Source organism: Gracilinanus agilis, chromosome 3 (assembly GCF_016433145.1).
Source record: "Gracilinanus agilis isolate LMUSP501 chromosome 3, AgileGrace, whole genome shotgun sequence".
Taxonomy (NCBI): domain Eukaryota; kingdom Metazoa; phylum Chordata; class Mammalia; order Didelphimorphia; family Didelphidae; genus Gracilinanus; species Gracilinanus agilis.
The window spans coordinates 558,814,740-558,839,242 of record NC_058132.1 but is presented as its reverse complement, the minus strand read 5'-3'; the positions used below and the strand labels follow the sequence as shown (position 1 = coordinate 558,839,242).

General features: G+C 35.3%; 1 protein-coding gene across 1 annotated transcript; it reads right to left on the bottom strand.

Moving 5' to 3' along the window:
- Positions 1–1,401: 1,401 nt before the first annotated feature.
- Positions 1,402–23,098, bottom strand: COMMD6 (COMM domain containing 6). The gene is given in 4 exon segments (XM_044667316.1): positions 1,402–1,925; positions 3,109–3,261; positions 22,910–22,921; positions 23,021–23,098. Coding segments are annotated over 4 exon segments (294 nt in total). The 3' UTR covers positions 1,402–1,874.
- Positions 23,099–24,503: the final 1,405 nt, after the last annotated feature.

Below are 24,503 nucleotides of genomic sequence, written 5' to 3'. Positions count from 1 at the left end.
AGGTTTGATGATTCAAATGACTCTAATGTCTAAGTCTGATTACATCATTCTCTGGTTCAAAGATCCTAAAAGGTTCCTCATCACCTACCAAATAAAATACAAACAGGTTGACATGGTATTCAAGTCCTTCTTCAATCCAATCAATGTCTAGTAGTATTACGCTCTATTTCCCTACACACACTCTATGTTCCAATTAAACTAGAAGTATTCATAATTCCCAAAGTCATTATCAAGTTCTCCTACCTCAGCATACTTACAGTGTTTCCTACCTCGCACCTCTACCTATTTAAATTATTGTTTTCCTTCAAGACCTAACTCAAATGTCACCAATTAAATGGATGTGAAAAATGTGGAGTGGAATGGCATCTGACTGGATTCTAAGAAAAATCACTTTTCAGGTAGAAGGGCCAATTATTATGCTATCAATTAATGCAAGGATAGTTTCATTAAAAGACACACAGCTTTTTTTTGTCAGGTTTCTAAATTTCAAATATTTTTAAATCTGTGGCACAAAATATTTTCTATGCTATCACCTGAAAACAGAATGATCCAGCCACCCTTCCTTTTTGAAAAACACTAATAGATTTGAAGTTCTAGTTACTAGAAATAAATGTGGCTTCTTTGCTTTATTTATTACATAAAATTTCAGTTTGGAAAAACTATTCCTTGACATAACAATAGTAATTCAGATTTTCCTCTGACTGAAATTTTAGTGGTAGGAGGAAACTTAAAGATTTGGTCCAATCTGTTCATTTTACAAATAAAGAAAGATAAACAGAGAGGTTAAATGACTTATCCAAAGTAAAGAAGTAATTTAGTGGCAGAATGGAGACCAAAATTCAAGGCTCCTAAATCTCAGTTCACATTATCTTCCAGGTATATGAATCATGGTAGTCCAGTGGAAAGAGTCCTGGATTTAGAATCAGAAGAGCTAGATTCAAATTTTGGCTCTCATTTATTTTTATCAGTATGACTCCATGCAAATTATGAACTCTCTGGCCTCAAATGGGGATTAAACTACTTGACCTCAAAAATTCCTTCTATTTCTAAATCTATAATTCTATCATTAAAGCATAAGGAAAAATTTGTGAGCATTTTGAACACAAATAACCTTTGCTGGGTAAGTCTGTAAAACAATACTGTTTCATCAATATTATACATTTTACTTAACTATGAACCCTTGCCCAGATACTTCCTAACATTTCCTACAAAACTCACTGGCAATTATTTCTAGTAATTTTCCAGTGCCATATCTTTGCTCTAATCACATTAGTTAGTAAGATAATGCATTAAAATCTTTTTCCATCTCCAAAATAAAGAAGAACTTAGTATGTCCTTGTAAAGATTCATCTGGATAGAGGAATCCATCTACTCTCTGTTTGTGTCACCATTCAAGGATAGCTTTGTCCAGTTTCTAATATGTTGATAGTTTCAAAGATTTATATTTGATGAAGCCACTTTTTGAACCTGAACTCAAACAAGTTAAAATTTTCTTTTCTTTCTTATACCAACATATTACTAATCCTATAAATTATTACATGTTCTTTCAAGTTACCTTATTTAAGCTTCTTTGTTTTGTCAAGTTTATTTATAATTGTCAATACAATACTTATTTAAATATGAGATTCTAAGATGTTCTAACACATGAATAAAGACTAAAACAGTATGATCTTACTCTATGAAAATGACAAAGAAAGTACATCTACATCTAACAAATAGCATTTAATCTTTATGGAATTGTGTTTATATCAGATGACACATTATTTTACAAAGTGTTATAGGAAAAGTTAAACTTACTTTAAAAGTTAAAGTTAACTTAAAAAATTAAAGTAAGTAACTTTTCCTATAACAAAAGGTAACAAAGCAAGTAGTTTTTACACAGTTTCAATAACAGCAGCCATTTCTTTAAACTGTTTGAAGAAATGCTGGAAGAAAAATAGAAAAGAAAATGAGTCATTTTGTCAAATTTAACTGGAGTTGTTAAAATGTCAAGCTTTGATATAGATTTCAATTTATATATCAATACTGTTAGCTCTGAATTCGAAACTTAGGTAGGGAATTCTGCTTGCCAAGTAAGTTTAAAAACATGTTAGAATTATATCTTCTGAACAGATTTATCTTTCCCTTAAATTTAAGGTATACAAATTCAGTTTACTATTTTAATTCAAGAATTAGTCTTTTTTTTAACACGCCAGTTTTAATAAAAAAAATTTTAAACTACAATTTGTTGTTGTTTTGAAGCGGGACTTTAAGATAATGCCATTCCATTAAAAATGTTGTTTAAATCAGGAATTAAAATGGCACTGGAGAGTATGTGAAACTTTTTTCTTAAAAATAAACTCTGAGAATAATTTTTCTGATATGTAAAGTAGCTAGCTACTTATTCTTCATTTGAGTGGCTATAGTTGTTTTGCTTAGAATCCCTGCATTTTTACAAAAATACATACAATGTTGGTAAATGTTGCTGGGTTATGATGTTTGCCTCCATGAAATGGATTTTTAGAAATAAAATCTTAAAGGCCAGTGGTAAGTAAAAAACAAAGCCACCAAAGAGGTTAAAGGTTATGGGGCACTGGCTACAAACTCTTTTTGAAAGTATGTCTCTATATACAAAGAGTGAATTCACCCAAGTATCTCGTTGTTTCAAAGCCACTTAGATTTTGATGCTTCAAATTGGCACAAGCTCTTTCAGAAAAATGTAACCAGTACAATCTGAAGCTAAGTTGAATTCTGCTTAGATTTCTAGCTGATAAGCCTTGGAAGAAAGTCGTCTTTGGCACATCTGTACCCCAATAAAGAAAATGATGATTGTCTAAACATATCCATAAAAGATGAGGGCTTTGGAAATTTTGGCCAAATACTAAAGTTCAATTGAGACTGCTTTCAAACACCAAACATCAAATTAAATGTAATTTGCCAAATCCAAAGATAAAAAATGTTTCAGATTCTATGTATTAATAAAATAAAGATATTTCAATTAGTACTTTAAATATATAAATACATATATTTTAAAATAAGAACAATGCTTCCTTTTTAAATAAAAAACTGCTGCTTTTTTTTAAAGCAACAATATCCTAGAAGAAAATTCAAATTAATTAAGTGACAAACCTGAAATTGTGGAATTGTCATTTCAAAGGACTTGTTTGTTATCTGGCCTGACTGATCTGCCACTTTTAGCATCAATGCAATATAAGGAGACTTAAGAGATCTGCAACTGTCTGAGCTCACAGCCATCCCCATTTTCCATTGAAGATCTAGAAGCTGCAACAAAAACAAGTATAAAACATCAACAAGACTGTTTTGAATACACAAAGTTGCTTACTTCTAGTTCTTCCACCCCAATATTTGGTTTCAACTCAATATTTATAAAGACAATGTGGAAATGTTAGCCAATGAATAAACATAATACTTTATATTACATAAACATTTATACTTAGTAATAATCCTCCCTTTTTGATACAGGAACAAACTTATATAAATTTAATTTATAAACCCCAAATGCAAAATTGTCATTTCAAAGAACTTATTTAAGTTTTTTCTCTCCTTATTTGTCTACATTTTTAAAATGCTAAAGAAAATATGTTTGAGCTAATGAGGAATTACAAACATCACTAAGAATCACTGACGTTTTTAGAGCTGGAAAGAACTTTAGTGGTTACTTAGCCCAATTCTTTTATTTCACACTTGAGGATACTGAGTTCTCCAGAAGAGAAAAGACTTGTTTAAGAGATGCAACTAGAGAGCAGCAGGGTTGGGTTTCTCTGACAACAATCAAACTACAAAAAAGTCCTTAGTCACTAGATTGGTAACTTAGGTGGGAGAAAGGAAAAGCTTTGCTATTTTCCCTGTTTTAAACTTTAACTTGTTTATACATTTGTGTGCCATTTGAGCCCAAGTACTTCCCTCTTCTTAGTTAGTCCATACAATGAGAAACACAATGAGGACACAGTTCTTAATCTCTGCTCATAAAGTCTCATTCTTTACCAAATTTCTGTCAATGATAATTCAATGTTCCCATAGTTTATAGCAATCCAGGATAAACTAAACTCTTATTCTTGGTTCCACCCAGATAGGTTTAAAACTTTCTTTTATGTGACTTAAGAAAATGGAACTCTGCTTGAATTTGTTGATAAGCACTATTTCTGTATAAAAGGATGGAAAATCCCTTTTCTGGAAAGAAAGTGAGGATTCAGTCCACCAGCTATCCCTGTTTATCTTTGGGACAATTTGGGTGAAAACTACTACAAAAGTCCTGGGTCCTTCTTCAAGTCTACTCACCGAGGTTTATAGAAACTGAAGGGGGAAAAAAATCAGAGGTATTGTTGTTGGAACAATGATCATATGGTCATCTGTAAATACTAAACTAAAATAGCATGCTCTCTTGTTATATATTCCTTTATATGTTGAAATATAATTATTTATAGCTATATCTTACCTCAATTACACTATTCTAAACTCCACAGGGTTTGGGACTGTTTACCTCTGTGTCTATAGCACCTTGCACAATGACTTGCATATAGAAAGCAAATGTTCAATAAATACATTACATGAACTGGCATCAAGAACATGCCACAGTAAGCCATGGTAGTTGCTTATGACACTGTTGACATAAAAAGTTTTGGGATAGTCTTCTAAACATTTAATTCAAATAATATTTCATCTATTTTGTTCACGAGATAAAAAAGATGGGATTTATGCCTTGTATTCGATAAGCTTATCATATGAAAAAAATGATAGCTAACTGAATTATTAAAGCCACTCAACAGGCATTTAGATATAAAGCATTATAACTACTAGTAAAGGTTGGGGTTAGAAAGTCACCTGCATAGAGACGATAGTTGAAACAATAGGAATAGATGAGATCCCCCAAAGGAGAAAGTATAGAAAAAGAAGAGAAGCAGGCTTAAGAAAGAACTTTAAGTGGATATAGAGGGGATGCCCATCAATTGGGAAATGGCTGAACAAATTGCAGTATATGATAGTGATGGAAAACTACTGAACTATAAGAAATCACGAACAGGATGATTTCAGAAAAAGCTGGGAAAGATCTACATGAACTGATGAAGAGTAAACTAAGAAGCACAATCAGGAGAATATTGTACATGGTAAGAGCAATATTGTGGAATGATCAACTGTGAATGACTTAGCTACTCTCAGCAACACAATAATCTAGTACAATTCTGAGGGACTTGTGACAAAGAATGATAACTACCTCTAGCAAAAGAACTTTTGGAGTTGGAATGCAGATAAAGCATTCTGTTTTTCACTTTAGTTCATATGGGTTTTTATTTTGGGGGTTTAAGTTTATGTGATTATTCTCTTACAAAAATGAACAATATGGAAATGTTTTGCATGATAATATATGTATAACCTAGATTAAATTGCTTACCATCTCTGGGAAGGGGGAGGGAAGGAGATAATTTGGATCATGTAACCTCAGAAATTGTTATTACAGGTAATTAGTAAAATATTTTTACCAAAAAAAGAGAGAGAGAACACTAGGGAATGTCTGCTAAATTTAGGGGTAGGAAAAAGATGAAGAGTTTGGAAAAAAAAGACAGGGAAGGAACATTTATAGAGAAAAATTCTAAGAGTACAATGTCACGAAAGACAAGGGATATGATAATCTTTCAGTGTCAAATTCTAGAGTCATGGTAGATGAAGACACAAAGAGATCACTGGATTTGTTAATAAGGATGGCAGCAGTTTTTTTTTGGAGGGAAATGATTCTCTTTTATTAACATATCATAGGGTTCTAGAGTTATAAGGGGGTTTTAGAGATAACCTCATTTGACAGATGAGGAAACAGTCTCATACAGGTGAAATAATTTTTCCCAATGATCTAATGAATTCTACCAAAAATATCTAATATTTATCCATCAATTACTATTGATAAGGCAGTGTGCTAAGCACTGTGGTAGATAAAAGTTTAAGATGTTTTTTCTTCCCTCATTCCCAAAGGAACTTAATGATAACAAAATATTTTAAAATATACAATGTGAAAAAGCAGTGGGGTTCCAGAGCCAAGATGGCAGAGAAGAAGCAGGGAAGCTTAAAACCACCATGAGAATCCTCTCCAACCAATCTATTTTAAGATACCACAAAACAAATATAGGAGCAAAAGAACCAATAAGAAGACAGAAGCAACTTTCATGAAGAGAACTTGAAAGGTACACAGAGAACATCTGAGGCACTCGGGTGAGAGGGGAGCACAGCCAGCAGGAGGCTAGACCAAGGAGTAAGGAGCAAGCCTCCCTCACCCTACATCTACTGTTTAGGTTCTGAACCTAAGCTCAAGTCAATATCCAGACCCTGAGCCTAAACCAATAGCAGTCCAATCCAATGTTCACCCCTTAAAGTTCCAAGCAAACCTGTGATGAAATCCAGAATTCCAGCCCAGTCTGTGCTGGGCACCCTAATCTGTGTGGGTTCAGAGTGAGACCTAGAGTCCTAATCAGAACTTGTGGTAAGGATACAGATCCCAAGTTGGGGCAGTCGATAGACCCAGAGCTAGGCACCCCCACCTCTCCCACCCATCCCTGGTAGGGGTGGTCTCCAGGGTTCTGTATTGAGGAAGCCTGTTGATGCTTGACAAAGATCTGGGCAGAGCCCCAAAGCAGGGAAGTCTGATGTGCCCTGTATAACTGACCTGATCAAGCCTAGAGTGAGACTAAAAGCCTGTGCCCAAACCTGACACTAGAGTCTAGGGGTGATGGTGATCTAATAAGAAGTGGGAAGTGGCTTTCAGAGCTCCCAGCCCACAGGCCATCATATCAGCTTGGAAGAACTGAAACTTGCAGAAACCCAGAAATAAAGTAAGGGTAACATTGTAATAGGGAGATTAAATATTAGCACCCAGGCTGCCAGGTTGATTCTAAAGACCTAAGAGTTCTATAATGGAATGAAACCGGGATTTTGAAAAGGTGTAGGAGTTTGACCAAGCTGGGGGAAAGGAGGTGTTGTGTGGCTGTGTGTCCAGCTTTTGCCAAATATCCAAGGAGCTGTCAGTGTGGGGATACCATTGAGAAGAATATTCTTCAAGGAAACATTGTGGCCTAGGATGAGGAAAGGACTGGGTTATCTGTTGGTGGACAGCAGATCGATCTTCCTTATTCCCTGGAGTCTGCTTTGGAGTAAATGGCTGCTTTCGAACCTGTCGTGTAACATCTTTGACCACTTGGAGCATCTCTGACCCTGTACTGTGAGAACACCTCTCCAGCCCCTCCTAGTTTAGTTAGAGACCAGCTTAGTTAGAAATCTAGTTAGTTAAACTATTAGGCTATTCTTTAGAATAGAAATACCCCTCTCCCTACTTCCCTCAGTTATTACAAATAAACCCAGTTTGTTAGCACTTCTTGTCTCTTCTTAGTTAAAAGAATCCACTTCATTGGTTTTCTGTGGTTGGCAGGTTGGCAGTTACTGGCCAACTGCCATTCTCAAACTTCACATCCCTATTAGGTTTACCTGTGTTCCACTGTCTGTCTTTCCCTTGTGAGGTGTGAATGTGTCCCAGTTTATTATTATTCTCCATTCCCAATATTATCTTTTTTCAACATCAAGGAAGGACTGAAGTGTAAGAGGGTTCCCTAACCTCCTGTAAAACAGAGCCTACCTTTAAAAAAACTGGGAAAAGGAGCACACATTAAAAAAAACAACTAACCATATAGAATTTTTGTGGAGACAAAAAGCAAGGCATGACCACAGAAGAGGACAGTGAAAGCAAAGCAAACACATGCAAAGTCCGAAGGAAAAATATGAATTCCACTCAGATTATGAAAGAGCTCAAAATGGATTTTAAAAATCAGTTAAGAGAGGCAGAGGAAATAGGGAGAAGAGAAATGAAAGAAATGCAAGAAGAAATGGGCCAAATGAAAAAGGAGGCTCAAAAGCTGACAGAAGAAAATCATTCTTTAATAATTAGAATTGGGCAACTAGAAGCTAATGACTTAATGAGACATCAAAAAAACAATAAAACAAAATCAAAAGAATAAAAAAAACAGAAGAAAACAGGAAATATCTCTTTGAAAAAAGCACATGACCTAGAAAATAGATCCAGGAGAGACAATTTAAGAATTATTGTCTCAACATTGTACACAGAGACTGATACATTATGGCACAATTGAATGTAATAGACTTTTCTACCAGCAACAATGCAATGACCTAGGACAATCTAGAGCAACTTGTGAGAAAGCATGCTATCCACATTCAGAGAAAAGAACTGTGGAAGCAGAAATGCATTGGAAAAATATATGCCTGATCATGTAGTGCAATAGGGATCTGATTAGGGTTTTGATGTTAAAGGATCACTCTACAGCAAAATAACATGGAAATAGGTTTTGAACAATGATACATGCATAACCCAGTGGAATTGCTTGTCTGCTTTGGGAGGGGGGAGGAGAGAGCAGGGGAGGAGGGATTATGAATCATGTAACCATGGGAAAATATTCTAAATAAAAATTTAAAAAATAATAATTATTGTCTTAATCTGACTGATGGCAATTTGACATGAGACAAGGAGACCAGAGTAAGATAATATAGCAAAGCTTTAATGGAGGGAAGGAGAAGGGGGAGTCCCATCAGTGTAGGGGAATAGAGGAAAGAGGCAGCAAGGGGCAGCCTGTTGGAAAGTCCCATAGGGAGGAGGAAGGGGGGAAGAAGCAGCAGAGGGAAGCCTGGTGCCAAGAGAATTGGCTACAGAGTTCCATCTGAGTAGAAGAATCATGAGATCTTATAATATTAGGGATGAAGTGGGTAAATAAACGCACACGGGGTTTTCTAGGGGGAAAAGAGGATGAAGGAAGAATGAAGGGTGAAGAGGTATAACTAACTTAGACAAATACAAATGGGCTGTGACAATATGAGTGAGTGGCAGTTGGTATCCAACTGACTCTCAGACTACATCAGCCAGGGATACCTTACTTACTATGGGAAAGAAACAACAGGAAATTAAAAAACACTTTTTAATAATGAATTTAAAGGGAAAGTAATGTAGGAAGAGGTCACCTTAAAGCTAGGTATCTTAAGGACAAAACTCAGGGACTGGGAGATGGGTCAAGATCTACTCTATACTAGCACAAGCTGTCAGCTTGGCTGGCTGGAAGGGGAAAATGGATGTCACACAACTGAGTCCACTTCTGTTCCAGCAATGATCACGGATTTCAGGAACACAGGTCCACAGCAAAATAAACCCACAAAGGTAAAGTCAAGGAGCCTGAATCAGCCTGGGATGTCCACTAGCCAAGTCTGATCCTCCTGCTCAACTTGAATTTTCCACAGGCAGGTGTTTCTTGTGGGAGACAAATCCACTCTCCTGGGCTCTCCACTAGAGACAGTTCACCAGCATCCAACTGCTCTCAGCCATAACAAAGTCTCTCAGGAATCACTTCCTTCCTTGGCACTATTCCATCATTGGAACCTTTATGTCTTATCTGACAGCCTGGGTGTTAATTTCACTAAATGTCTGAACTCTTAATTCTCCTCATAACCAGGGTGGGAAATTATTGGCAACAGTTAACCATGGGGGCAGCTAGTAGCTCAGTGGATTGAGAGTCAGGTCTAGAGACGGGAGGTCCTAGGTTCAAATCTGGCCTCAGACACTTCCCAGCTGTGTAACCCTGAGCAAGCCACTTGACCCTCATTGCCCACCCTTACCATTCTTCCACCTATAAGCCAATACACAGAAGTTAAGGGTTTAAAAAAAAATAAAAAAAAAAAGTTAACCATGGCAACATTGTTGACCAGTTGCTGAGTTAGGTTGATTGGCCTTCTGTTGCTTAGGCTGGGTTTTGTTTGTTTCCTATTGCTTAGCTAGGGTCTCTAGGTTTCTCATTCCCACCTTTTTCTTTGTATAAAAAAGAAGAAAAACAGGGGTAGAAGATGGGGGAGGGGGGGTATGGATTTAAAAAAAAAGATTTTCATTGTTTTTTTTCAGGCAGGAGGTGTGGTTCATGTGTCTCATGTCTGACATACTGGACTATGTGAAGGCCAGGATTAAAAAAAAAAAAAGTCTGGCCATTACAATATAAAAAATTATCAAAGAAAACTGCCCAGGATATTCTTTTTTTATTTTTTTAGGTTTTATTTATAATTTTTCCCCCATGGTTACATGATTCTTGTTGTCTCCCTCCCCTCTTCCTTCCCCACTCTCGGAGCTGACAAGCAATTCCACTGGGTTATACATATATTATCACTCAAAACCTATTTCCATATTATTCATTGTGGGAAGCCAATAGGAGAAACAGAGTCTTAAATAGATAAAAATCTGAGACTCCTCTTTTGACCCCTTTTGTGATCCTTGTGATTTCTTGTTGAAAAGTACTGTGGCCTTATTGAAGAGCTTTAGGTTCCTAGCAGGGCAGCATTTAAAAGGTTAACATTCTCTCACTTTGGCTAGGAATTCAACCCTGAGAAAAATATTTCCTGACTTGGCTTTCTGATAAGAACCCATGAAAAATTCAGCGTTGGCCTTGGTCTGTTCTGAAGCCAATGAGACCTTTTGTGTTTTGATATGACATAATTTATAACTTCTGCACATCTGCAAAGTTTCAGGGGGGGGGTTCTTTTGTGTGAAATGAGTCTTGAAATATATATAATAAACTCCATGCTCCTAGAGTCAGAGCTGGAAGCATGAGCTAAAAGATGTTCAGTGTCCCGTTATTTCCTTATCAACTAAACTGTCCTTATCAGATTATCAGAGATGATAAAGAGATCTCGAGAATTCATTTTTGTAATAATCTTTTAAAACTAAGACCCCAAATTGTATACCCATGTAAATGAATTATATGCTTTCTTCTGGATTCTATTCCCACATTTCTTTTTATAGATATGGACAGTATTCTTTCTCTTAAGTCCCTTGGAATTGTCCTGGATCATTGCATCACTATTAGTAGCAAAGTCAATTACATTTGATCATTGCACAGTGTTTCAGTTACTGTGTATAATTTTCTTCTGGTTCTGCTTATTTCACTCCACCTCAGTTCATATAGGTCTTTCCAGTTCTTATAGAAATCCATTGGTTTATCATTCCTTATAGCACAGTATTATTCCATCAACATCAAATACCACAATTTGTTCAGCCATTCCCCAATTGAGGGACATCCCTTCATTTTCCAAAATTTTGCCAACACAAAAGGTGTAGCTATAAATATTTTTGTACAAACAGATCCTTTCCCATTTAAAAAAAAATCTTTTTGAGATACAAACCTAGTAGTGGTGTTGCAAGACTAAAGGACCATTTCTTTTAAAGCCCTTTGGGTATAATTCCAAATTGCCTTCCAGAATGACTGGATCAATTTGTTACTCCTCTGACAATATATTAGTGTCCCAATTTTGCCACATCCCCTCCAATATTTAATATTTTCCTTTACTGTCATATTGGCCACTCTGCTGGGTGTAAGGTGGTACCTCAGAGTTGTTTTGGTTTGCATTTCTTTAAGCAGGAGGGATTTAGAATATTTTTTCATATGATTAATGATAAATTTGATTTCTTCATCTGAAAATTGCCTATTCATATCCTTTGACCATTTGACAATTGGGGAATGATTTCTTGTCCATTTGACTTAGTTCCTTATAAATCTGAGCAATTAGACCTCTGTCAAAGAATTTTGTTATAAATGTTTTTTCCCAGTTTCTTGTTTCCCTTCTAACTTTGGTTTTATTTTTTGTTTTATTTGTACAAAACCTTTTTAATTTAATATAATCAAAATTCTTCATTTTATATCATATAATGTCCTCTATCTCTTGCCTGGTCTTAAATTCTTCCCTTCCTCATAAATCTGACAGGTATACTATTCCACGTTCACCTAGTTTACTTATAATATCACTCTTTATGCTAAATCATATACCCATTTTTGAGCTTATCTTTCCCATACTGTTTTCCAATTTTCCCAGCAGTTTTGGTTAAATAGTGGGTTCTTATCCCCAAAGCTGGGATCTTTGGACCAGATATTTTTGAATAAGAGATTAAAATAGAAATTGAAAGAATCTGCAGATCATTTCTAGAAAGAAATCCTCAAATGACAATATAATAGCTAAATTCAAGAGCCCCCAAGCCAAGGAGAAAGTACTACAAGCAGACAGAAAGAAACAATTCAAATACAATAGAGCTATACTCAGGATCAATAGGACTTAGCAATCTCCACATTAAAGGTTCAGAAGGCATGGAATATGATATTCTAGAAGGTAAAAGACCTAGGTTTACAACTCAGAGTCACCTATCCAGCAAAATTGAGCATATTCTTTCAGGGGAAAAAATGATCATTCAATAAAATAAGAGTATTACCAAGCAATCCTAGGGAAAAGACCAGACTGAAATAGAAAATCTGAAGTCCAAACACAAGACTCAGTAAGGTCAAAATAAATAAACAAACAAACAAATGAATGAATGAATGAATAAATGAATAAGTAGATAATCATATATATATATATATATATATATATATATATATATATCCCTACATGGAAAAGGATACTTTTAATTCTCCCTACATGGAAAAAGGATACTTGTAATTCTTAAAAATTCATATTAGTAGTATAGCAGTTAGAAGGCATATACTTTAGAAGATGGAGAAGCAAGATGCTTAGAATAGTATGATATGCAAAAAGAAAATCAAGGGGTGAAAAAGAAGATTGCACTGAGAGAAAAGGGAAGGGAGAGTTGGAATGGGGTAAATTATCTCACCAAAAGAGGTGTGAAAAACTATTACAGTGGAGGGGAGGATGAGGGTAGTGATAAGCCATGCTTACACTTTACTCTCATCTTAACTAGCACAGAGAGGGAATAACAACCATACTCTTTGGGTTATAGAATCCTATCTTACCTTATAGAGAAGTAGGAGGGGAATAATATGAGGGAAGGAAGGTGGTAATAGGAGAGAGGAGGAAGTGGGAAGGTGATTAAAAGAAAAACACTGGTGAGGAGGAACAGAGTGAAAGGAAAGAACAGGATCAAAAGGGAAAAATAAGATTGAGGGGAATACACAGTTGGTAATCATAACTGTGAATGTGAATGGGATGAACTCATCCATAAAACAGTAGCAGATAGCAGAGTGGATTAAAAAACAGAATCCTACTATATGTTGTTTATAAGAAACACATTTGAGGCCTGGTGACACACACAGAGTAAAGGTAAGGGGCTGGAGCAGAATTTATTGTGCATCATCTAAAGTAAAAAAAGTAGGAGTAGCCATCATGATCTCTGACAAAGCTAAAGCAAAAATAGATCTGATTAAAAGGCATAAGGAAGGAAATTACATCTTGCTAAAAGGTACTATAAACAATAAAGTAATATCCATACTAAACATATATGTACCAAATGGTATAGCCTCTAAATTTTTAAAGGAGAAATTAAATGAACTTTAGGAAGAAACAGACAGTAAAACTATACTAGTGGGGGACCTCAACTTCCCCTTTTCAGATCTTGATAAATGAAACCAAAAAATAACAAGAAAGAAGTAAAGGAAGCAAATGAAATCTTAGAAAAGTTAGAACTAAAATCTCTGAAGAAAACTGAATGGCAATAGAAAGGAATATACCTTCTTTTCAGCAATACATGGGTTCTACACAAAAAGTAACCATGTGTTAGGGCATATAAACTTCACAACCAAATGCAGAAAAGTAGAATAAATGCATCCTTTTTAGATCATAACAATAAAAATCATAATCAATAAAGCTACATGGAAAGATAAAAAAAAAATTAATTGGAAACTAAATAATCTAATGCTTAAAAAAGGGGGAGTCAAAGAACAAATTATAGAAACAATCAATAATTTTATTAATGAGAATAACAATGAGGAGACAACATATCAAAATTTATGAGATACAGCTGTGAAATTGGAAATTTGGGGGTCCTTGAACTAATTTTGAGGTTCCTAATCTAAACTTCCTATGGCCATTTATATTTCTTTCAAACTACATTTCCCATGATTCCTCTTGCATAATCAAGGGAGCAGGAAGTGTAATAACATAAACAGGAGTATAAAGACTGAGGATGGGATTGGTAATGGCTCTCTTTGGTAATTTGGAGTGGAGCCAGGATGGGAGGAAGAGGTAACAGGGACCACATATTTTAAACTAACTCTTAACAGGCACGTGGCTTCATTATTCTAAATGGCTTTCAATAAACCCTTTCAAACCAAGATATTTTTTATTTTATCACTTTATATTAATTTTATTTCTTATACAGCCAAAGCAGTAATTAGGGGCAAATTTGTTTCTTTAAATGCTTATATCAATAGAGAAAATGCAGATCAATGAACTGGGCATAAAAGAAAAAATAAAAATCCTTATTTAAAGACTAAATTGGAAATCCTAAACATTAAAAGAGATATTACTAAAATTGGAAGTAAAAGAACCATTGAATAATAAGACCAGGAGTTGGTTTTACCCCCCCAAAAAAAAACGAAAAAAAAAAACAAATAAAATAAGACAATGTTGATTAACTTGATTTAAAGAAGAAGAAAATCAAATAAGCAGTATCAAAATGAAAAGGGTGAACTCATCACCAATGAAGAGGAAATATGCAATCATTAAAAGCTATTCTGCCCAATTATATGCCAATAAATCTGACAATTTAAGTGAAATGGATGAATATTTACAAAAATACAAATTGCTCAGATTAGCAAAAAAGGAAATAGAATCCTTAAATAATCCTATATCAGAAAAAGAAATTGAACAAGCCATCAGTGAACTCCCCAAGAAAAAATCCCCAGGGCCAGATGGAGTCACATATGAATTCTCTCAAACATTTATAGTACAATTAATCCCAATACTACATAAACTATTTGGGAAAATAGTTAGAGAAGGAATCCTATCAAACCCTTTTTATGAAACTAATATGGAACTGGTACCTAAGCCAGGAAGAACAAAAACAGAGAAAGAAAATAATAGGCCAATTTAATTAATAAATATAGATGCAAAAACGTTATTTAAGATAGTAGCAAGGAGAATACAGCATATCACAAGGATCATTCACTATGACCAGATGAGATTTACACCAAGAATGCAGGGCTGGTTTAATAGTAAGAAAACTATCAGTATAATTGACATATCAATAACCAAATTAACAGAAATCACATGATAGTCTCAACAGATGCAGAAAAAGCCTTTGACAAAATACAACACCCATTCCTATTAAAAACACTAGAAAGCATAGGAATAAATGGGTCATTCCTTAAAATTATAAGTAGTATATACCTAAAACCTTTAGCAAATATCATGTGCAATGGGGATAAGTTAAAAGTCTTCCCAGTAAGATTGGTGAAGTAAGGATGCCCATTATCCCCACTATTATTTAATATTGCAATAGAAATGCTAGCTTTAGTAATAAGGAAAGAAAAAGAAATTGAAGGAATTAAAATAGACAATGAGGAAACTAAACTTTCACTCTTCACAAATGACATGATGATATACTTAGAGAATCCTAGAGAATCAACTAAAAAACTAATTGAAATAATTAATAATTTTAGTAAAGTTGAAGGATACAAAATAAGTCCACATAAATCATCACCATTTCTATATGTTATTAACAAAGTCCAGCAGCAAGATTTAGAAAGAGAAATTCCATTCAAAATGACTCTAAACAGTATAAAATATCTGAGAATGTACTTGTCAAGGAAAACACAGGAATTATATGAACACAAATTACAAAACATTTTTCACACAAATAAAAGTCAGATCTAAACAACTGGAAAAATATTAATTGCTTATGGGTAGGCTGAGCTAATATAATAAAAATGACAATTCTACATAAATTCATTTATTTATTCAGTGCCTACCAATCAAACTACCAAATAATTATTTCCTAGAACTAGAAATAATAACAGAAGAACAAAAGGTCAAGAATATCAAGGGAAATGAAAAAAATGTGAAGGAAGACGGCCCAGCAGTACCAGATCTCAAACTATACTATAAAGCAACAATCATCAAAACAATCTGGTACTGGCTAAAGAAGAGACTGGTAGATCAGTGGTGCAGATTAAATATACAATATACAAGGGCAAATGACCATAGCAACCTCGTTAAAGAACTCACTCTTTAACAAAAAATACTGGGAAAATTGGAAAACAGTATAGCAGAAGCTAGGTATAGACAATTATCTCACACTCTATAACAAGATAAGATCAAAATGTATATATGATTTAAATATAAAGAGTGATACCATAACAAAATTGGGGGAACCCAGAAGAGTTTGCCGGGTAGATCTCTGGAGAAGGGAAGAATTTATGATCAATCAAAAGAAAGAGAATATTATAAGATTTAAAATGAATAATTTTGATTATATTAAATTAAAATGCCTTTGTATAAACAAAACTAATCTAACCAAGATTAGAGGGGAAAAAACAAACTGGGAAAATATTTTTATAACAAATGTCTCTGATAAAGGCCTAATTTCTCAAATTTATAAAGAACTAAGTTAAATTTATAAGAATCCAAGCCATTCCCCAGTTGACAAATGGTCAAAGGTTATAAACAAGTAATTTTCCGATGAAGAAATCAAAGCCATCAATAATCATATTAAAAATGTTCTAAACTACCCTTGATTAGAGAAATGCAAATTAAAACAATGCTGAAGTACCACAGTAAAGGAAAGTGGTAAACGTTGGAGGGGATGTGGTAATATTGGGACAATAATGCATTGTTGGTGAAGTTGTAAACTTGATCCAACCATTCTGGAACGTAATTTGGAACCATGCCCATAAGGCTATAAAACTATGTATACCCTTTGAATTGATAATGCCACTACTGGGTCTGTATTGTAGGAAATGATAAGTAAGGGTATTGGAGACACCAGGGATATTATAATAAAACTAAGTGATTTGTGGGTACACACACTGGGGTTTATGAGAGACTAGACCTGGACATGGGGACCAGAACAGCCTCCTAACTGACAAAGGGACAGTTGACTAACTGTCACCCTGGGCCAGAGGCTTTGAATTCAACAGGCAAGGTAACAAAATATAACTGGTTTTAATTATGAACAACTAAAAGGTGGGATAGGGATATCTACTCTAAAACCTTAAATCTAATGACAAAACCCACAAGGTAAGGGGAGGACTTATTTCTACACTAACTTAGTGATCTAAACAGACAGGGCCCAAGAAGCTGTAATGGAGTCTCTGAGTGACTGCCTCAGTCTGGACCTGCCAGACTTGAGCAGCACATCTAGGGGCTGATATGGCTTTGGGATTCTCACTGCAATCCACTGATGATCTCTGAATGCCAAGAGCCAAGGTGGTCTCAGGTACCAAGTAGGGAGGGTTTGCTTGAAACGCTATCCACCAGATCTCAAACTTTTCCTGTTCCCTTGGCACAACACTGTTGATCTTGTCCTCTTTGCTAGCACCACTCAGGATCCCAGGGAAAATCAGAAAGCAGGGTGTCCTTTGCTCTGAGATCTCCCAGGCTGGCAACAGTTTTTGCCCATCACTAATGGAGTCCTCTCTCAGGGCACACACACTTCCTCCTCCTTCATTCTATCCTAGAATTCCCAGCTCCAGCTTCTTCCTGCTAGGTCAACCTTAATTCTTAATCAATAACTACCTAATCTTCCTCACAACAGTATACCAAAGAGATAATAAAGGGGAGAGGACCTACTTGTACAAAAATATTTATAGTTGCTCTTTTTGTAGTGGCAAAGAATTGGAAATTAAGGGGATATTCATCAATTGAGAATGGCTGAACAAATTGTGGTACATGTTGGTAATGGAATACTTTTGTGCTAAAAGAAATGATAAATAAGCAAGATGATTTCAGAAAAAGCTGGAAAGGTCTACAGGAACTGATGCAGAGCAAAATAAGCAGAACTGGGAGAACATTGTACACAATAACAGCAATATTGTATAATGATTATTTGTGAAAACTTGGTTGCTCTCAACAGTGCAATGATCTGGGACAATCATGAAAGACTTATGAGAGAATGCTAACCACCTGCAGAGAAAGAACTGTTGGAGTCATTTTTCATGACAGTGTATTTTTGGTTTTATTTTGGGGTTTTGGTTATGTATGACTTTGCTCTTACAACTTCCAATATGGAAGTATGTTTTGCATTGCAATAAAAAATGACAAAATATATCTACCAAAAAAAAAAGAAAAAAGTAGCAAATTCAGATATAATGAATAATATAGAGTAATAAATATAGGTCTAAAAGACATTAAAGCCCATTTAGTTCAACCCTTTCATTTTACAGATAAGGAAATTGAGGTCCAGTAAAGTTAAAGTGTGTACCCCAGTATGCTGGCTGGTTAGCTGTGAATTGGTCTGGCCATTCTGGAACACAACTGGGAACTATGTCTACAAAGCTGCCAAACTGGACATTCCCCATGATCCTGCTATACTTATATCCCTTAGAAATCAAAGAAGGAGAAAAGGATCAATTTGTACAAAATTATTTATATAGCCGCTGTATACAAACTCATTTTTGGAATAATTGCAGGACCTCATGTGATTTCAATGCTGCTGTCCAAAATCTGAAGTTTAAAAGCAGAAACATGTTTGCTGCATATGACCTAAGTAATGAATGTTGTTTTTTTTTTTTAATTTTAAACCCTTAACTTCTGTGTATTGACTTATAGGTGGAAGATTGGTAAGGGTAGGCAATGGGGGTCAAGTGACTTGCCCAGGGTCACACAGCTGGGACGTGTGAATGTTTTTTTTTAAAAGAATTTGAAGCCATATTCATTTAAGCTTTGATTCAACAATGATCCTTTTAATTCTCAACTTGGAACTCTGGGGGTATTAACTCTACAGAAAGATGAAAGATTCATTTATTGAACAACTTCATTACATTACATGATCTCTAAAAATTTCATATTAAAAACACAAGTTGTAAACTATAGAAGTTTCAAAATCACAAGTGGGGAGGGGAAGGGAATAAGCATTTATAGATCATCTACTATGTGTCAGGCACTTTACAAATATTATCTTATTCAATAAATACAATAACAACCTGATAATTTTTTATAATTTATGGAAATGGTTAGTGGCATTCCAAGACAATGACTATTCTTGTAATCATGTACTATCAATATTAGCAAGCTGCAGCTACCCCTTTTGCAATGATTACAAATTGGAGTTCATGGGGAAAAGGATATTAGGCAAAATTGAAAAGACAAAAGATGAGGTATTATAATAGGAGGAACCCTAAATTTAGAGATGGATGACCTGGGTTTGATTAAATCCCAGATGTGCAAACTTAAGCAACCCTTCTGCATTAGTTTTCTCATCTTGAAAATAAAAATTATACTTGTACTCTACAATTCACAGGACTGCTGTGAACAAAACACTTTTTAACCTTAAAGTACCATAGAAGTGGGAATTATAATAAAAAGTCAACTCTTCTACAGTCAATATTTACCCATGGAAATTTGATAAAAGAGAAAATAAGCTATTTCCTAAAGTTATTATATTACCTAATAAAAGTTACATAGTATTCTATTAATTAAGTTGCATAGTATAGTGGGAATGGATTCTAAATGAAAAGACTGAGGATCTAAGTCTTAGTCATAACTTTGTCACTAGTGAAGAGGTGGTGACTCTGAAAAACAGTTAAGAGAGACCTATAGTAAAAATACCAATCCATGTGCCATGGAAACTTGAATATGATACCATCTTTGGCAAGCATGCTAGAAATTATTGACCCTTGAGATAATCTTTAAGCCTATGCAACAAAATAAAATCTAATTTATTAGTACATAAAATTCACAACCTTTACTGAAGTTCCATTTAGATGCCTTATTGAACATGAAAGTGACCTTATATTTTCTAAAGATATGTCAATGAAGCATGAGTTCTAGGAAGTCCTACCAACCCAGAAAGGCTTTGAGTATGGACAGGAGTAAGGATATATAGCATATCTGTTACTCGAGAAATTATCTAGCTAATTAAGGAAAGACATCATTAGGAAGGTTAACCAGAATATGAGGTGATTGGCTATCTTCTAAAGATGGAAAAGGATTGTGATATGTATTAGTGGAAGGAGTATCCATAGAGAACTTAGGGATGGAAGGGACTTCAAAAGTCATATAGTCCAACTCACTCCTGAAGAGGAATTCCAACTATGAGTGTACATTCAGCCTTCATCTGAAAATCTTCTCAAATTGCCCATTCCACAGAATAATACCTCAAACACTGAAATAAAACACTCATTTTCACTAAAGAAAAATTATGAAAATGAATATGTAATGCAAAACAATCTTGCCAAAATATCACTAGTTTCCATTTTTAATGTTAAGAACCTGTTAATCAATATTAATATAATTACTTACTAAGTTAAATTTAGATAGTGTTCTGAAGTTTATAAAGCATTTTGTCTCACAATGTAACTAGTTATTAGATCACATAAGTACTATAATTGCCATTTTATAAGTGAGGAGTCTGAGGCACAGAGAGTAGGCTGAGATGCTTTCATTTTTTTGTCTGTATCCCCAAACCTCTGCAATGCCTGTCTGCCACATGTTAGCCAACAAATAAATGCTTGTTGATTGACTGATAACTGATATTACTAAGACTTAAATTTAGGGCTTCTGACTCCAAGAATAATGTTCTTTTTATATTAAATATTTTATATTGTTATTTTAAAATATACATACTTGGAAGCTATGTTTCCGTGAACTGTATTTTTTAAAAAATAAAACAACTAAACACTAGATGCTTAATACTACTTAATAGCAATTATGTGCTCTTAAAATATTAGTAAATGAATCTAGTTATTAAAGATGCTCTACAAAACCACCTAGTTTTTCAACTGTCATAATGAATTGTAATTTTAACCACTGAAATAGTTGTTTTAAAAGTAACTATTTCTTCTTCCCAAAAGAATCTTAAAATCTAAGTCGAATTACTTTTTTAATTCATGCTGACTGATGGTGAAATGATATGAATAATGAATTTGGCTTTAAAATATGTAATTTTTTAATGTAACAGCTACGTTTGATTTTTAGGGCAAATTGAATTTCCTGACAATTCATTACCTGGGAAGCAAGTTGGGGTGATTAGAATGTACTTCTGAAAGGAAGATTAATATGAAATTAAAAAGTGATTGTGAAAAAACTGAAAGCAGAATTTTAAGTTTAAAGGCAAATTTCAGGATGCTTTCCAAATATAGTCAATCCTTGATTATTTATTATAGCAAAAGGTGCAAAAATATGGTAGAACAGTCAGCCAATTTTCATGGAATTCTTCCCATGCCATAGGGCTCCTAAAAGAGCTAAAAGGAATCCCAGGGATTCTCTCACCAATGCTTTTATTATATAAATGAAAAAACTAAGGCTCAGGATTGAAGAGATTTATTCATGGGTCATATTGATAGTAATAAAGTTGAGATTTGATCTTGTTTTAACTCAAATTCACTGCTTGTGAACAGGACTCAAACATGTTAACATCATAAAGGCTTTGGTGAATTCTAATACTTTCATTCACTTCCTTTCACAGTTGCCCTCAAAATGGATTGCCTTCTTGTGACTAACCTCTGTGAATTTAGCTAGAGAACTGACATGATCTGCTATGAGGCCTATAGCTGAAGACTTCCCATCTTGGAAGCGTCTATTAAAACTTAAGAATTTCTTTTAATTTGTAGCCTTCTAAGACAAAATGAAGTCTGTTATTATGTGAGAAAGAAACTGTTGAATTGTATCAACTCTTAGTCTTGCTAAGATGTGAAATAAGGACAACAAAGATATAATGAAAATCACTGTCTTGCTTTTTCTGTTTCAAGTCTTTCACTCATATGAGTCTCATATTAAAATGAAATAATAAAGGTACAGAAAAAAACAATAGTGCTCTGTTGTCAGCAAGAAAAATTATGCGTAAATAGTAGAAATTCTGCATTTAACAAAAACAAGTTTCAAGTTATTTTCTAGCATTACATATTAGATAGCATATAATAATGTTTCCAGTATAAAAGAAGGCAGTTGAACTAAATGGTCTTCAAGGTTTCTTCCAGTTCTATATCCTGTAGTCTAAGATTTGTGCATAGAAAATTAAAAGCAACCTAAGATCAAGACTCAGACACACTTTTAAAAAATCATCTGTGAATGTCAGTTCAAAGCTTAAAAAGAAAATAATTCCATGTATAAGATTATGATCACAGGACAAGTAATTCCCAAACATACCAGTATGAGGAAAAAAATTTGCATTTTGAAATCCAATAGATAGTCAATCATGTTAAAGGAAACATATGCACTATGGACATGGGGGAAAAGGTTGTATTTTAATCAGAGTACAATTCTAAACGAATCCTAAGATAGAGGAGGAAAGTTGTAAAATGTATAATATAAATGGAGATGACAAAGACTGACTAAACACTAAGGCAGACACAAAGTGGAAGAAATATGACAGTGATCCCTCACTACCAGTCAATCAACGAGCATTTACTAAGTGCTCATCTCGAGCATGTAAGTGTTCTTTCAGTAGTCCCAATGACATCATTATGTGCAAGGAAGGCCTGTGCTTGGGATACAAAGGGCACAAACAAGTGCCTACCCTCACAGGGCTCACATTCTGAGGTAGCCAGTATGTAAATAGCTATGCACAGACAAGGCACATGGAGGACAGAGGATTTTGGAAGGAAGGAGCTAGTAGCTGGAGTGGGGATAGGAAAGCCCTTGATATAAAAGGAAGAAAGTGAGCTGAGCTTTGGAGGAAGCCAGAACAGCTAAGGGGCGAAGGTGAGAAGAGGGATATGAGACACAGCTAGAGCAAAGGCAAGGAGGCGGGGGATGAAGAAATGAGTGTCAAGAACAGCAAAAAGGCCTGGGTAAGAAGAAAAGACATTTAGGAAGTACAGGGAGACACCAGAGAGAGGCCTCAGGGAGGAAGAGGCTGAATCCAGGTAGGGCAGGTGCTAGAAGATCAAAGACAAAAGGTGGAGCTACGAGGGAGGGCCGAAGGAGCGGGACCAGGGAGACTACTCACCTGGTTAGTGACCTGCAAAGGAAACAAACAAAAAAAAAAGTTTAGAAATAACCAGTCTGGATTATAGGGTCGTCCTGATCCCTATTAGGAGCCCCCCAGCCCCGGCCTCACCTCGGATTTGGCCTCCTGCCGTGGCTGACACAACTCCTCCATGGTCAACTCAATGGGAATCTAACGGTATGCAGCCATTTCCGCTTCCGAACCGGCGTCGGACGGGTCCAAGATGCGGGGGGATACGCGATGTTCTATGTACATGGATCCTTATTTTTTTTTCCCTCCAACAGAACTCCAGTGTGAGAGAAATACTGAATTCTTCTTATTTCTGTATTCAAGAAAAAGATTTAGGCGTAGTTGTTCCTGTAAAAAGACAAAGAGGATTAATTTAAATTGATCTTCTCCCCCCTTTCTTTTCCTTGCATTCCATAGTTGAACTCTTCCTACTCTGAGGAAAAAAGGCGGACCCTACGCTTGCGCAACTTGCGGGAGACTTGCCCAGCGGGCACCGCCCCCGGGCCACGTGCTTACCTGAAGCTTAGGGAAAGTACTCTCTATGGACCGCATTTTCTCAATGGTAAAGGAATTCCTCCGTTAGGTTACCATCCTGAATCATGTCCATTTTTATAAACTTTTTTTTCCCAGGAACTTTCAGCAGCTCCCCATTGCTTCTTTCTTTCTTTCTTTTTTTAATTTTTAATTTTATTTTGGGAAATATTTCCCACGGTCATTTTTTTTAATTTTTAGTATTTATTTTTTAGAAAAGTTAACATGGTTACATGATTCATGCTCTTACTTTCCCCTTCACTCTCCCCCTTCAGGCTCCCCCCCATAAGAGGTGTGCATTTCCACTGATTTTAACATGTGTCATTGATCAAGACCTATTTCCAAATTGTTGATAGTTGCATTGGTGTGGTAGTTTGGATTCTACATCCCCAATCATTTGGGCCTCAACCCATGTGTTCAAACAGTTGCTTTTCTTCTGTCTTTCCACTCCTGCAGTCCTTCCTCTGAATGTGGGCAACGTTCTTTACCATAAATCCCTCAGAATTATCCTGGGTCATTGCATTGCTGCTAGTACAGAAGTCCATTGCATTCAATTTTAGCACAGTGTATTGGTTTCTGTGTACAGTGTTCTTCTGGCTCTGCTCCTTTCACTCTGCATCAATTCCTGGAGGTCTTTCCAGTTCACATGGAACTCCTCCAGTTTATTATTCCTTTGAGCACAATAGTATTCCATCACCAGCATATACCACAATCTGTTCAGCCATTCCTCAATTGGAGGGCATCCCCTCATTTTCTAGTTTTTTGCCACCACAAAAAGAGCGACTATAAATATTTTTGTACAAGTCTATTTATCTATGATCTCTTTGGGGTATCCCATTGCTTCTTAATCACACACATTTCTTAGACTGGCCTTTAAGACTTTATAAACTGGCTCCAACTTCCTTTCCATCCTTAGTCCACATTACTCCCCTTCACATACCCAGCATTCCAGTCAAAGTAGACTATTAGCTATTCCTGGAACTTAATATTGTCCCTCTTTCATCTGTCCCTCTTTTCTATATGGCACTTCCTGCCCATCCCTGCTTTGAAAAAT